The sequence below is a fragment of the Hibiscus syriacus genome, unplaced genomic scaffold (assembly GCF_006381635.1).
Source record: "Hibiscus syriacus cultivar Baekdansim isolate YM2019G1 unplaced genomic scaffold, ASM638163v2 tig00110653_pilon, whole genome shotgun sequence".
In the NCBI taxonomy this organism is placed as follows: domain Eukaryota; kingdom Viridiplantae; phylum Streptophyta; class Magnoliopsida; order Malvales; family Malvaceae; genus Hibiscus; species Hibiscus syriacus.
This window is the reverse complement of record NW_024062813.1, coordinates 305,292-316,270: the sequence shown is the minus strand read 5'-3', so window position 1 is coordinate 316,270 and position 10,979 is coordinate 305,292. Positions and strand designations below refer to the sequence as shown.

Sequence of the window (10,979 nt, the reverse complement as noted above, 5' to 3'; positions counted from 1 at the left end):
ATATCTTATTTATTCGTGAAATACTTTAATAAAAAAACTATAATTGATTAAATATCAATAAAAATATTGTTTTCACCAAATATATATCAGAAAAACCTTTTTATAACAAATAAACAGTTGCTTAGTTTGAAAAGTTTATAATTGCACAAATCAAACGTTTTAGTAATATAAAAAATTATTATTATTTTAGAAGTTTCGAGTCAAAACAACAACATTTATATAATCTTTTAACGTTTATCATCATATAATTAATGGTTTTTAAAATAAATATTATTATTTGTAATTATTAATTAATAACAAAGTTACAATCATCTTATACGAACAGCCTATGTGAATGTACCGTAAAACTATGATGAAATTAAGTAAATATTAATTTTAAAAAAATCTTAAAAGAAAATATTTTGTACTTTTTAAATGGGGATTTGGGCACAAAACCCTCTTGAATATTTTACAATATTAGTCAGAAGATACCGTATAATGCTTCTGTGCATATATATTAAATCACTGACCATATCTATTTTGGGATGTTATGCTATGTCGCGGTTAAAAAATAATTAAAAAATAGTGTAATTGGTTAAATAAGTAATCAATTAAAATATAGATTGGTTATGTTGTATCATTTAAACAGAAATATTATCAAATACAATAACATATTAGGTAGCGTTTATATAATGTAATAGGTAGCGCTTATATAATAAAATAGATTAATTACTTAATTTGTTATTACAACATATTAGGGAAACACCTAAAATGTTACCAAGGATAACATAACCGGTTAATTACTAGAAATATTATTAAGCACAATAACATATTAGGTAGTGCTTATATAACGTAATAGGTAGTGCTAATATAATAAAATAGGTTAATTATTTAATTTGTTATTACAACATATTAGGTAAATGACTAAAATGTTACCAATGATAACATAACCGGTTAATTACTTGAAACATTATTAGGCAGAATAACATATTATGTAGCGCTTATATAACGTAATAGGTAGCGCTTATATAACGTAGTAGGTAACACTTATATAACGTAATAGGTAGCGCTTATATAATAAAATATGTTAATTACTTAATTTGTTATTACAACATATTATGTAAACGCTTAAAATGTTACCAAAGATAATATAACTGGTTAATTACTCGAAACATTATAAAGCATAATAACATATTAGGTAGCGCTTATGTAACAAAATAGGTAATTGCTTAATTTGTTATTAGTTATGATAATCTTACCTTAGTAATAAATGTTAATAAAATTTAAACAACCTATTACATTAAAATATCTACTGTTTTTTTGAAGGTTGTTAATAATATAAACGGTAAAAAAATATGCGCTACCTATTACATTAAAATACCTACATGTTTTTTTTAAGATGGTTAATAATGTAAACGGTAAAAAAAATAGTGTTACCTATTACATTAAAATACCTACTAGTTTTTTTGAATGTTGCTAATAATATAAACGGTAAAAAAATAAGTGCTATCTATTACATTAAAATACCTATCAGATATGTTGAAAGTATCGATTCCATTTAAATAATTATTGACATTTTTGAAATTTAAAAGAAAAGTAGTAATAGCACTTATAAAGTATCGATACTTTATAAAAATGTATCGATACTTTACAATATAACAGATAAAAATATGACAAAACCAGTTTCATTATGACAAAATCAATAAAGAATTACATGATATGTTGAAAGTATCGATACTTTATAAAAATGTATCGATACTTTACAATATAACAGATAAACATATGACAAAACCAGTTTCATTATGACAAAACCGGTAAAGAGCTACCTGATATGTTGAAAGTATAGATAATTTTTATAAAAATGTATCGATACTTTACAATATAAAAGGTAAAAATATGACAAAACAAATTTCATTATGACAAAACCGGTAAAGAGTGACATGACATGTTGAAAGTATCGATCATTTTTATTAAAATGTATCGATACTTTATAATATAACAAGTAAAAATATGACAAAACCAGTTTTATTATGACAAAACCGGTAAAGAGCTACCTGATATATTGAAAGTATATATACTTTTTGTACATGTATCAATAATTTGTTGAAAGTTATGTAATTTATGTTTCAAAAAATTTTAATAGTGCTTCATGTTTTCCACCTACAATATTAATTTAATAATTTCATTTACACAAAAAATTATTTGATTATTTAGATATTTTATAAAATATTATTTAGAATTTAAATGTAACAATTTTAAAAAATAATAATAATAAATATGTAATATCTATGTTTATTATTTTTAATTTAATAATAATATATACCATAACATAAAAATAAATCATTAGACGCGTATAATTACTAAATTAATATCTTAAAACTCACTCAAAAGATAACCTTAAATTAATGTTTTTCACAGTGAAATAAATTTGGACACTTATATATATGTATCGATACTTACCGATAACCAAAGTTTACCGGTTGCCAAAATTTTTTTAATAGCTTTTCATGTTTTCTACCTAAAACATTATTAGTCTGTCAATATAATAGGTAGCGCTAAATCGAATTTGTTAAATATTTTTTAATGTATCCGGTAATACCATATATTAACCGTATATTAGTATGTCTTTCCTGAGACAACCCCTATCTATCTTTCTTTACCAAACTAAACAAATTAAACTCAAGCGAACATTCATGTATATTAGAATAAATTGAGTTGAAAGTGTCATCTCTTGTAATGAATATCTATTAAATTAATAGATTGAATACCAATAATTAATTTAGAAAACATTTAAGGACATTATAGGTTAAGGATGTGCATGAGACCTGAACCTGACGGGTTCCGACCCGATCGGGTTGGGTTTTTTTAAAAAATTGGGTTAGGGTTGGGTCGGGTTGATTTTTTAAATAAATGTTATGGTCAGGTCGGGTTTTTTAAATATCGACTCGAAAAATTATAATTTTACCTTATATATTTAGGAATAATTATAATAATACCTCATATGTTATTTTTTTTCTTCAATGAAGTCACTGTTTTTATTGAATAAAAATAATACTTTTATTATTTTGGATCGTGTAGGGTTGAGTCGATTTTTTAAGTTATATATCGGGTTAAATTAGATCGAGTTGGGTGTACAAAAAATCAATGCCCATCCCCAGTTATAGGTAAGTGATTTAAAATTTTTAAAGTAGGATAACTTTTGTATGTTTAAAATAATAATAATTAAAACACCCTAACTATTTAATACTAATCATTATCAGTGTTGAATGAAATCAAGATCATTAAAACATCAAAAACCGCTTTTAAAGTTTGACTGTTAAGTACTTTCATCACTTCTCTTTTCCATATATACGATTGTATGCAACTTGAGGCAGTGATACAATGGAGGTTATGTACAAAATATATTTATAAAATTTATTTTAATAATTGACTATAGATAAAATTGTCAAAGATTTACATTTTAACTTATTAATTTTATATTTATTTATCACATAATAATTTTGGTTATTTATTTTATAATTTCTATATTTATATAAAAGTAAAAATATTTTTGTTTTATTACTGATTATTATTTAAAAACATTTTTATTTGTTTTTATTTAAAAATATGTTATATTATTTTATGACACTAACTATTTAAAATAATAAAATTATAATAATAAATTTGACTAATTAAAATTTTTCTACACAACTTAATTACGGATACTCACTTCTAAATAAATATATTTTGTAGCATTTACTAATATTAATTTCATTTAATTGTTTTAGAAAAAGCTGAATTACCGCTCAAGGAAGACAAAGAGTAATAACAGAAAGCAACTTTTTTTATTTTATTAGTATTTATGATCTTAAAAGGACATTTAGTCATTTAATAATGGCAGATCTGCTAACCGACAAACGAGGAGGTCGGCAATGTCGGCCGGCGTACCAGCGGAGCCATAAACGAAGAGATCTAAACCCCAATTTTTTTTAATATTAATTGTTTTTAATTTCTTCTAATTTAATAATTAATCTTCCCCTTCCCAAAATTATTCACTCTGCTTCACATCCACAGTTGTTTCTTTTAATTTCAATTTCAATTCCAAATCCTCTCAAAATAAAAATATATAATCCCATTTACCCCTATTGAACACACCCCTTTCCTCTCTCTCTCTCTCTACTCTGAGGAAGTCAGCCGACGGATTTTTTAACCTAAAACCTAACTGAAAAAAGAAATGGGTTAGCCGGAATCCCTGATTTTTTGTTTGAGTCTTTATATTTTTCTCTAAATGCTCTTTTATAGGAAGAAGCCTCCTTGGCTGTCTCCATTTTTTCCGGTAGGTTCCTTTTTTTCAACCCTAATTCGGATTCAATCTTATGTTGGGTTATCTCCAAAATAAAGTTAAAGTTGTCTTTCAGTTTGATTCTTTTTAGTGGTGCCTGACTTTGAGATGGAAAGGTTTCCTTGTTTATTTTTGTTTCTGTAATCCCATTTTGGTGCGTTTCTATTTTTCGCATCCGGGTCAGAAAATTCGTTTTTTTTCCACTCCCTGAAGTTGGTTTATTTAGCTTAGTATTTCTATCAATTTTCGATGCTTGTGGGTTTTCTGGATTTTGCCTGCTTTTGGAACACATCGATTCAAGCTGATTGTGATTCTCCGGTCTTCTCTCGGTTAAGATCTCTGGGTTTTCATGAGGTCGTTTTCTAAACAATCTTCGATTTTATTTTTAAATTTAAACAATACTCTCTTGATTTAACTTTTTTGTTGGCTTTGCTTCTGTTGAGAATCTTGAATATTTCAGTTGTTTGACGAGATGTCTAAATCACCACGTTTGTTCCGTCTTAAAATCAGTCTTAAGTTTTTAGATTTTTTTATCATGAGAAGAGTCTTCCCTCCGTGTTCATTCTTCCTGTGTTCGATGAAATGTCTATATCAACATCAAAGCTCTTCGTTGTTCGTTATTTATTTTCCATATAAAGTATTTATGCTTTATTTTAACTTCTCAATCATATCCAGATCACAAAGTTTTTCAAGAATGATCGTGTTCCCTTGTGTTTTTCTTTTATGTGGAGGTCTTTTTCCTGATCAACTTCACTTATGCCATCTATTTTCAATATTACACACATGGGTGAATAATATATATATATATTTGCTTTGTTGGGATGCATATTTTTAGCAAAATTGAAGTTTATAGAGTTCAATTTCGTTGCAGTGCAATCCAAGAGAGGAGGAGAAATCTTTTTTATTGCTATTCATGATAAGGGGTTGTTCTCGAAGATTTTGTGTTAATCTTGAAGGGAATAGAACTTTGAAGTTATCTATGCAATTTGAAATTTTCTTGTGTGGTTTTTGATCTATTTTTTAGAGATTAGTTTAACCTATCTGACTCTGTTCTATTTGTTCCTATTGGATTTCAGTTGGTATAGAATTGCGTTTTAGTACTTGCTGTGAATGCTAGATTATGGATGTTTCTGAGGTTGAAGAGAACTTATTTGTGGCTAGTGATGCCAAGGTATGAATTTGATAGCATTTGCATATGTTAAAATTGACGTATTGGAAATGATATTTTCTACGTTTTCTGTGTTTTTGTTTCTCTTAATTCTAATTAACTTCACAATAATAGGATATGCCTGCTAGTTATCTGTTCTGATCATTTATCATCTCTTAAGTTCTAGTGTTTCACCTGTTATTCTTTAAATCTAAGGCCTTTTATTTTCGGCTAGTTCTAATGCTTGGATCTTGTTTTGTGGCCCCGTGTGTGTGTGTTTAGGACAAAGAAATAAATCATGCTTCATATTCATGGTTTTCTTACTTCTTTTTTGATTTTTCTTATGCAGTTACATGGAGAAATGTGCAAGATACTTTCTGCAATTTATTGCAAAATCATATCCATATTCCCTTCATTGGAAGCAGCACGTCCCAGGAGTAAATCTGGCATTCAGGCGTTATGCTCATTGCATGTAGCACTGGAGAAGGCGAAAAATGTCCTTCAACATTGTTCAACATCTAGTAAACTTTACTTGGTAAGAGTTTCTGTTGTCCACACATGGACACAAGATACGAGTATGTAAATTTTTTTCTGTATGTCTGCTTTCAAGAGTAGTTGTTTTTACATCATTTGATACATCTTTCACTGTCGTGGTTGTTTTCAACCATTTATTCTCTCTCTCTTTGAGAATGTTTAATCATGGTGGTGTTCTTATGCAGGCTATCACTGGAGATTCTGTTCTTTCAAAATTTGAGAAGGCAAAATGTGCTCTTATTGACAGTCTTAGGCGTGTAGAAGATATAGTTCCACAGTCGATTGGATGTCTGGTAATAATTTCCCCTTCACAGATTGATGATGAAAAGATTAATTAATTTTTGGGCATAAGGGTCTTTATCTGAATGCCGTTTCATTTGTCAATGTGCTGTTGTTGTTTTGTCTTAACATAATCCAAGTGCATCTCTATAATTCCTATTGCTTGTGGTTAAAAGCAAGAAAGACATTTTTAAATAAACCTGTCATGTCCCTGCAATATGATCCTTCCATTGTTGCTTTTCTCTGTATACTGACGGTATTCCAAATAATTGTTCATCAGATTTTGGAGATTGTAAGTGAACTTGAGGGGACTGTCTTCTCTCTCGATGCATCTGAGAAGCAAGTTGGTGATGAAATGATTACAATACTCCAGCATGGGAGAAACTTTGATGAAGGTAATGACAATAAGAGCTGAATCGTTTCACCAGGCTGCTATTAGACTTGGTATAACTTCCTCTAGAGCAGCCCTGACAGAAAGAAGGGCCCTTAAGAAGCTTATGGAGAGAGCTCGTGCAGAGGAAGACAAGAGGAAGGAGTCTATTGTGGCTTATCTTTTGCACCTCATGAGAAAATACTCCAAACTGTTCCGTAGTGAGGTTTCAGATGATAATGATTCACAGGGTTCGACACCTTGTTCCCCCACTGTTCTAGGTTCTCTTGAGGATGGAGGGGATGCTGGTAATGGCCAGGCATTTGAACGGCATTTATCGAAGCTCAGCTCATTCAATTTCAAGCCAAATATTAGAAGATTTGGGCAGATGTCCCTTCCACCTGAAGAATTACGATGTCCAATATCATTGCAGCTAATGTATGATCCGGTCATAATCGCCTCTGGACAGACATATGAAAGGATCTGTATTGAGAAATGGTTTGGTGATGGCCATGTCACCTGCCCGAAGACTCAACAGAAGCTCCCACATCTCTCTTTGACTCCTAATTATTGTGTTAAGGGTCTAATTGCTAGTTGGTGCGAACAAAACGGACTTCCTAATCCTGATGGTCCCCCAGAGTCTCTTGATCTTTACTATTGGAGATTGGCCTTGTCTGAGTCTGAGACTGCAAATTCAAGATCCGTGAATAGTGTCAGTTCATGTAACCTAAAAGGGGTCAAGGTCAGTCCTTTAGAGGAGAGTGGTACCATTGAAGAAGTGGAAGGAAATGAAGCTTATGAGCATCCATGCCCTCGGGAAGAAGTTTATGAGGTTAATGTGCTAGAGAGATATCAGGATTTGCTATATGTTCTGAATGAAGAAGAGAACATGAGGAAAAGGTGCAAAGTTGTGGAACAAATCAGGATTTTACTGAAAGATGACGAGGAGGCCAGGATTTTTATGGGTGCTAATGGCTTCGTTGAAGGATTGTTGCGATTTCTTGAGTCAGCTGTGCACGAAGGGAATGCAATGGCTCAGGAAACTGGGGTAATGGCTCTCTTTAACCTCGCTGTCAACAATAACAGGTTTGTTAAGTTTTATGTCTTTGTTAGTTAAATCTAATCATGCATATTTGTGAACAGTTTGCACATTGCTAATTCTTTCATTTTAACATTGTAACTTATAATCGATCGAATTATATATACTTAAGTCTTATTTAATTTTCTTTATCAGGAACAAGGAATTGATGGTTGCTGCTGGAGTGATTCTATTGCTGGAAGATATGCTGTCCAACTCCAATGCCAATGAATCAGCAACAGCTCTCTATCTTAATCTCTCTTGCCTTGAGCAAGCCAAGTCTATCATAGGCTTGAGTAAGGCTGTCCCATTTTTAGTCCAGCTACTTGGAGATGATACTAATCTGCAATGCAAGCTCGATGCACTTCACACCCTGTATAACCTCTCGACCGTGCACTCTAATATCCCTAGTCTTCTTTCTGCCGGCATAGTCAATAGCCTACAGCCACTTGTGGTCTCCGGTGACCAAGCTTGGACAGAGAAGTCTATTGCGGTTTTACTAAACTTAGCTTCAAGTCAAGCAGGAAAATCTGAGATAATTTCAGCATCTGGTCTCATAAGTGGTCTGGCATACGTTTTGGATGCCGGTGAACTGATTGAGCAAGAGCAAGCTGTTACATGCCTTCTACTTCTTTGCATCGAAGACGATAAATGCAGTCAAATGGTCCTACAAGAAGGTGTGATTCCAGCATTGGTATCGATTTCAGTGAATGGAACGACAAGAGGGAGGAAGAAGTCGCAAAAACTTCTGATGCTCTTTCGCGAGCAGCGGCAACGAGATCATCTGGCAGATCATCAGATGCAGCAGACCCAAGTGTAGAGCCTTGAGCTTTCTATGGAAGAGCAAGCGCTACTCTGTTTCCCAGTGCTAAAAGCGTTTGCAAGCTAATGTAGATTTCCCAATGCATCTTCTTTTCTAGTTCTCACGTCCTGTTCCAATGGATAGTATTTTCTCTTATTTCTTTATTTTTTGGGGGTTATAATAGAGAGAAATGTACAGGCCCTTTGTATTCAAGGATTTTTGGCTTTTTTTTTCTTCGAGTTATTGATAGGAAGTACTTGTACTTTTATGTATGCCATAATTAAGGGTTAGGTTCATCTTCAAAAGCTCTGAATATTTATTTGGATTGACGATATTTATGCATAGAAGTTGGTGATCGGAGTTCAAAATTCTGAACAACGAAGAGGAATACAAAGCGTTTTGTGGGAGGAGCTGAAAGTGTTATCGGACCTAGGAACACAAGATCGGTGACGAGTGGACCGCGTTCATAGACAACCTTAACAAAAGTTTGCCTTTGTTCGTTTTGATTCTAAGATCGATTTGGACAACTGCACAAGGAAATGAACAATGCAAAAGTGGCCGGTTGAGTATCTCGATTTTAGAAGCGAAGTATATCTCAGGTTATGATGTTTCCATTAGGAAGAGGCTGACATCTCCTGTGAACAAGGGAGGAGATCCATCGAGATTCAATAGGAGCAGAAGAGGTATGGATGGAGAAGAAAAGGTATTCAAGTATGTACGCTGAAGACCTGTTGGGGAGGGGGAGAGGGGAAGAAGTGGGTAAGCAGACGTTTATCGAAGTCGACCAGGGGGGAGAAGGTCAGGAGTAGAGGTGCACAAAAAATTCGAATATCCGATTTTGTGTAAAAAATATCTGAAATCGGAATTGAAAAAATCGGTTTGAGTGATCGAACACACTCGAAACAAAGATATTTGGGATCACTACGATTTATGTGAGATGTCAAATGGCTCGAGGAGGGCGCGTTGTAAACTTTGTCTAAAGTAGCTTGCACCGGAAGGAAACACAACGTTGAAGAACCATTTGACAAAATCATGCAAGGCACTTCGCTCAAGATCAGATCCAAGTCAATCGAATCTTACACCGCAAGATGGTGTTTTTGTTTACGACAATGAAAAATTACGAGAAGTGTTTACAAAGTTCATGATTATAAAAACATTGCCGTTCGACCACTTTGATGTTGAAGATTTCACGACAACAATTCAACAACTAATGCAACCACGTTATACTCAAGTAAGTCGTACTACCCTTAGAAGAGATGCTATAAAAATATGGCGTACGACGAGGGAAAAATGATTTTAGGATTCCAAGAACATCATTATGGTGTGTCGCTTATATGTGACGTTTGGAGTTCCCCTCATAATACCAAAAATTATTTTTTAGCCGTTACGGTACATTGGTTAGATCAATATAATTGGCAAATGATGAAAATAACAATCGCGTTTGAATTATTCGGTGAGTCGCATACCAGTGCTAATTTATTTACACTTTTAAAAAGGGTAATTTGTCTTTATAAATTAGAAAATAAAGTTTTTTCTATATCCTTGATAATGCATCGAATAATACAAACGCGGTTCCAAGATTGAAAATATTACTTTCACCGATTTTAGACGGTGCGTTTTTTCATAGCCGTTGCGTTGCACACATAATTAATTTATCCGTGCAAGCCGGTTTGGAGGTTATTAAGCCGATTAGATTATAATTTAAAACAATGATAAAATCGGTTCTTTGTAACAACAACAAAAGACTAAATGATTAAACGTTTGTAAGTCGGTTAATAAAAAAGATTTGGTCCTAATTTGGATTGTCCACGTTGGAACTCAACTTGGATGATGATGCATATCGCCTTAAGGCAAAGGGAAACATTGCAAAACATTTCACGATCGGCTTTTCGAGATGGACCATGTCCCAAACATTTATCCGGATTCGAGTTAGGAAAAATAGCCAAATAACCGATTTGCTTGGGGTTTTTAAAAATGCAACAACTTTTTTATCCGGTGTTTATTACCCTACTAGCCCGTGGTTCTTAATCAAATATTTTGTTGGCTACCCGACTAAATGACTTTAAATTTGAAACCGAAATTTTTCAAGAAATGGCTTGCATGAAGGAAAAACTTAAAATATTTTAAGGAATCCCCATTTTTACTTGTGCCGCCGCTTTAAACCCAACGTTAAATGTTGGCAGGGTTGAAACACTAATTGAACAAATTGCGTTTGCTTTTAATCTAACCGATGATGAAACCCAACTTTGTCCAAAACCAAATAAATTATTTTAACAAATGTTTTCGAGACATTTTGCAATTTATTTAACTAAATACGGATCAAGTAGTGTAATACAAGATCAAATGAGAACGAATGCGGAATCATAGTAGACGTCCAAGTACATAAATTTGAATCTTTTAACACTCTTGTAAATTCTCAATCCAAACGATCACGTACTACCACCCAAGTAGCGAGTTGGGAAATTACAT

At 32.4% G+C, this 10,979-nt stretch overlaps 1 protein-coding gene across 1 annotated transcript; it reads left to right on the top strand.

Moving 5' to 3' along the window:
• Positions 1-4,127: 4,127 nt before the first annotated feature.
• Positions 4,128-8,528, top strand: LOC120137205 (U-box domain-containing protein 6-like). The gene is given in 7 exon segments (XM_039153011.1): positions 4,128-4,294; positions 5,377-5,471; positions 5,797-5,982; positions 6,167-6,274; positions 6,541-6,665; positions 6,667-7,716; positions 7,865-8,528. Coding segments are annotated over 6 exon segments (2,184 nt in total). The 5' UTR covers positions 4,128-4,294; positions 5,377-5,420.
• Positions 8,529-10,979: the final 2,451 nt, after the last annotated feature.